The sequence below is a fragment of the Lolium rigidum genome, chromosome 2 (genome assembly GCF_022539505.1).
Source record: "Lolium rigidum isolate FL_2022 chromosome 2, APGP_CSIRO_Lrig_0.1, whole genome shotgun sequence".
NCBI classification, from domain to species: domain Eukaryota; kingdom Viridiplantae; phylum Streptophyta; class Magnoliopsida; order Poales; family Poaceae; genus Lolium; species Lolium rigidum.
Window position 1 is genome coordinate 187,225,543 of NC_061509.1, and position 5,516 is coordinate 187,231,058.

Below are 5,516 nucleotides of genomic sequence, written 5' to 3' on the forward strand. Positions count from 1 at the left end.
GAACGGGTAGCGCCGCTGCACGCGCTGTCCGGGCCAGCCAAACTACACGACGGATCCAGTCCACGGGCTGATCCAAACAAACAAAAACAAATCATTTGGATCGTCGATTTAGGTAAGCCCGCTGGAGATACCCTAACCGTTAGATTGGAGAAATAAAGGAAAATCCTCGAGCCCTTCGGGGCATCTCCACCGGTGCAGTCCAAATGGCCGTGCAGCATCCAAACCGGTCTGTCGGCGCGCGCACGCTACAATGGCGCGATCCAAATCAACTGCCCGTCTGGCGCGACCTATTCATCCACCAAATTTGAGAAATAATACGAATGCGCGGGTAGTACGCACGTCCTCCCATATCCGTCCGTGTGGGCTGAGAGCTCGCATGGCAGCGACCCAATAACCTTGCTCCTCTAGCATCAATGAAGGTAGGCTGACTCCAAAACTGCCCGCGCCGTCTGCGCTGGCCGCACCGTCCGACTTCTAGGCTAGCCGTCTGCTTTCATCAATGCCAGTGTTTTGGCCTCCACGCTGGCATCCAATGCTTTGGCCTTTTTAACAGGCCAGCAGCGGCAATTTATTTCACAACCTCATCTTCTTCCATTCCCCACCACCACCACAGACATTTCGGTAGCCATGGATGGCGGCATAGGATCGATGGTAGGGCATCTAGGACGGCCACCGGGCCCTGGGTGTGGCTGAGGCCGAGGTCGTGGAGGAAGACGTGGGGGAGATGCCAGAGCGAACTACCGTAGCCCCCTTCACCACCACCGTCCCCATCGCCATCATCGTCGCCCGCGTCCGTCGTCATCAACCTCTCTGGGTTTGAGTTTGGTGTCACCATCCACTTGGGCATGGACTGGGATAGGATGCGCCCTCCCCAGAAGTCCGTGTCGATCGTCGATGACCAAGAGCCCCACGAGATCGTACTATGGGTGGCCCGCGGTGCCATTGGCCTGTGGTCCTTGGAGGTTGATCACATCGGGCAGATGTACCTCAACAACAGCTGGAGGCGGTTTGCCCGCGCACGTCATTGAAGTCGGGAACTTCGTCGTCTTCAAGTACGACGCCCACGCCCCACGGCATGCTCACCATCAAGGTATTCGACGAGACGACGTGCCTCCGCCACTACCACTCCGACGAGGATGACTAGGGGAGAGCAAGATGAAGATGTTGAGGTCTTCTACTATGTTTTTGTTACTAAATTTTAGTGTATTGTGTAATTTTGCTCAAATATATATGCAATCTATGTAAGCTCTCTATTATATGCAATTTTCCCTAACACCGGACCGAATGGGTCACGCTGCTGGGCGTACTGGCATGGCCTGGCAGGCAAGACTGCATCCCAAAATTTATCCATGGCACGACCCAAATGAATATAATTAAATCATTTGGATCGCCTGTTTGGATCGTTCCGTTGGAGATGATCTAAGTTCTGTGAGCTTGGTTTCCTTGTCCGTTTGATGCGATGGATCTATGAGGGAATTCCAACAGACGATGTCAATCGGCCCATTCATTCTTTCGAGAATGTTTCAGCAGACAACAGTCGGCTCGGTTGAACAACTGTTGTTTGCACTTCTAGTTAGTCGATGCACTGCTAGCTGCTTAATCTGCAGTCGCCGCTTCTCATCTCCCAGACCCTTTGGAACCCCTCTAGAGCAGACTACAGCTCCGGCCGGAGAGGGCCAAAACAAAACATAAACCAGACGAGATTTGACTTTTGGATGGGCGCCTCCTCGACCAGACGAAAGCAAAGCTACCCGCCACACGGTCAACGCCCCCTGACGCGCCTACATATACATGTTTGTCCTCCATCCTTCCCATCAAAGTACAGCAGCCTCCTTCCTTTCAGCAGCAGGGAACATAATTATTTCTTCGAGCAGCAGAAGCTAGAAGAAGATGGCTCGGCAAGGGATGGTCATGGCGTTGCTGCTGGTGGTCCTCGCCGCAGGGTGTTGGGAGTCGGCGAGCGCCGCGGCGATGCTCTCGAAGCTGAAACCTACCCTCGCCGTCACCGCCTCCCCCACTCCCAACCAAGGTATGCTTCCTAACTTGCGCCGCATGTTCCTCTGTTCGCTACACGTCACGGATTGGCATACATGGCCATGTGCCACATTGTGACAAGCTTTGATTGATCCGTGGCCAGTTCTTCACGGCGGCGAGGACGTGATCACGGTGACGTGGTCCCTCAACGCGACGGCCGGCACCGACGCGGAGTACAAGAAGGTGAAGGTGAGCCTGTGCTACGCGCCGGTGAGCCAGAAGGGACGCGAGTGGCGCAAGACCCACGACGACCTCAAGAAGGACAAGACCTGCCAGTTCAAGGTCACCGAGCAGGCCTACGCCGCCACCGGCACGGTCGAGTACCGCGTCGCCCTCGACATCCCCACCGCCACCTACTTCGTGCGCGCCTACGCTCTCGACGCCTCCGGCACGCAGGTCGCCTACGGACAGACCTTGCCCGGCGCCACCTTCGACGTCATCAGCATCACCGGCGTCACCACCTCCATCAAGGTCGCCGCCGGCGTCTTCTCTACCTTCTCCATCGCCTCGCTCGCCTTCTTCTTCTACATCGAGAAACGCAAGAAGAACAACTAAGATTGGAACCGTGCCAAGGTGTTCGCCCGTGGGCGACTTCTTCTTCTCCTTCGCAACGTACAAACAACAGCAATGTATACGTAAGAGAGTGTATTGGTATTTTTCTTTTGAGAAATCTTGTAAGCGTTAGTGCTGTACCACCGACGGATTTATCCAACTATAGCAACAACCGTGTACTCAAACTCAACGGAAACATGGAAAGCACATATGTAACTCGGTCGACAATTGTGTTCCTCTTTGTTGCCCTATAGATCAACTCTAGAAGATAACCTCAACACCCCTCTTATATGTGACAGGAAAAAAGATTGTAAACACGTGAATCGAAAAGTACAAGTATGGCTTTGATACTATGACAACACGAGGACAACAACGATTTTAGGATAAATTATGAAAGCTATAACTCGAACTCGAGAGTCCGTGGGCTCTGATACCCAATACTATGTTAAGAGCTAGTGCAATCCACTTATAGAGTTGACAATGCAATATTTTAGGATATACCATACAGATCAAATGTGTGTAGTAAATGAAAATCCACCACCTAGGGATCACATGGCACCGACTTTTCCTTTTTTTAATTCATCCATTTTTTCTTCTCCTTTCCCCTGGCCTTCTTACCCAAAAAAGACACCCCCCCCCCTCAAACCCTCCCATAGCTCTAGCTCCACCGCCCCTACTCCGCACCCGCTACCTCGGCATCGTCACCTCCTTCTCTGTTCCGGTGCCACCACACCCTTCTATCACTGGTAGGAAATAGCTTATAGAACACATTACATTAGTGACATGTTTCAATGGTGCACGCCACAAGTTTTATTGGCGGCATTTCGAATAGTGCAACACCACCGGTAAACAACTACTGGTTGCACTAGTACAGAGCGACGCTAAGGACACCCTCATCGAAAACATCAGTTTTATGGGCCAGACTTGTTTTACAGTACCTTTTACCACTCCTGATTAGTGAGAGGTATAATTTGAAGCAACGATCAGGATCAAGCGAGGCATATTAGGCCCGGCGGCCCAGCAAGACGTAGATAATGGGAAAAAAAAAATCAAACTAGTAGTATTCGGCCCAGCCACGCATTGGTTGCCCAAGGACACGACGCCACCAGCTAGCGAAGCCGCCGCCGCATCGATAGACGCCGTCAGCAGCTCTGCCCCGTCCAATGTCGCCAGCGACCGACGCCTCCACCAGCTCAGCCCCGTTCTGCATAGCCGACGACCGAGGCCGCCGCAACATTGAACGACGCGGCCGACGCGGCCGATTTCAATTAGAAAAATCTGAACTATGTAAATGATCCTATCACTTTGAGTATGAGCATGGTTATGAACTTGTGATGAGCATATTCTAGTCCAGTTATTAATGAATTGGCTGAGCATCCCAGCAAGAAGAAGGCCTGGTTTCATTATCTCATTACGCCCAGTTGATTATCTAATTTGCATTTAGAACTTGAGATGCTAGGCCGTGGTTAAGAGTTCAGCTCAGCAGCTGGGCTTTGTCCTTCAGCTCAGTAGCCGGTGCAAGAATGACTAGCTGATTTTGTGAGTCACGCTAGTTGGTTCCAGTGCCGCCTGCTGCTAATGATGATAACATGCCCTCCGCCAGTCTCTGCAGCTTTTACTTGAGAACGCACAAATTCTCGATCACATCCAAGAGAAATTGGCACAGCGGAACCCCCACCCAGCGACGTCCGAATGAACGAGGGTTAGGTTAGGTCGGCCTCGTCCCCTTCCCCGCTACCAACCGACTGTACGTGGGCCGGGGCCTGTGTCTTGGGCTTGGAACAGTATTTGGGCCAGGCCCGGTTACGGCCTTTTTCTATTTCGGTGCGAAATTTGGCAAAGGTACGTAACATACCTGTCACGTTTTGGAGAGTGGTATGAAGTTTTTTGGGCCTTCGGATAGACGAAAATAGAGGGTTGTTATTTATTTGAGGGTACCACAAAAGAACTCATGGTTAAAGGTAATTCCGTATGGCTAACGAGGCCTGCTAGAAATGGGCAGCCGTTGAGGAGACATCATGAATGACAATTATTTATATCTGTGTCTCAGCAAGATGTAGCAAATGCACTTCCCAACCTCTCCATTTGCATTAGGGGCCTCTATAGGAACGGGGTAGCACAATACTTCGCTTCCGAACAATGGATGCTCTTTGTATGCAACAGTTAACCCTCACAGAAACTCTACCCCTCACTCTCTCCCTACTCTCTCCCTGCATCTGGATGATGTGAGGCGGCAGCGCACGAGGTGACAGAGTTATCTCCCTTGTCTTATCCTGGCTCGAGAGAGCGCATCCGGCGTGTCAAGGCATGGCGGCGATGCTCGAGGTGACCTAGTTATCTCTCGTGTCTTATCCCAACACGAGAGAGCGTGTCTGTCGTGTCAAGGCAAGGTGGCGGTGCTCGAGGTGACCTAGTTGTCTCTCGCTTCTTATCCCGAAACGATAGAGCACATTTGCAGTGTCAAGGAACGCCAATTCCTCATTCCCCTCTCATCTTTGTCCAGATCTGGTCACACTAGGTCGGTGGTGGCTCGATAGTAGAGATTGAAGAGGAACCCCGCCGGATGTGGGCGGAGCCAGCCAGGATAAGACACCAAATCTGTGGAAGGCGAAACCAAAGATGAACCGTCCGGGCCTGATGATGGCCGCATCGATGACGTCCATGAACTAGGTTTTTTTTAATATGATTGTTTTGTTAGGTTATTGCCATTGTTATGTTTAGATTAATCTATGTAGGATATTATCATTGTTTTGTTTAGATTATTACCGTTGTTCTTTTTCGAGTAATCTGTGCAGTTCTTTTTCATTACTTAGTTTAGTATAGTGTGATTGTTTTGTTAGGTTCTTGCCATTTTGGATTAGATTAATTTAAGTATGTTATTGCCATTGTTCAGTTTATGCTAATGTGATGTTCTCTAGGTTCTTGCCATT

At 50.9% G+C, this 5,516-nt stretch overlaps 1 protein-coding gene across 1 annotated transcript; it reads left to right on the forward strand.

Moving 5' to 3' along the window:
• Positions 1-1,890: 1,890 nt before the first annotated feature.
• LOC124687849 (probable high-affinity nitrate transporter-activating protein 2.2) lies at positions 1,891-2,674 on the forward strand. Its single transcript, XM_047221585.1, has 2 exons — positions 1,891-2,029; positions 2,138-2,674. Exons 1-2 carry the CDS (start codon positions 1,891-1,893, stop codon positions 2,587-2,589), a joined length of 591 nt encoding a protein of 196 aa, XP_047077541.1. The 3' UTR covers positions 2,590-2,674.
• The last annotated feature ends 2,842 nt before the right edge of the window (positions 2,675-5,516 follow it).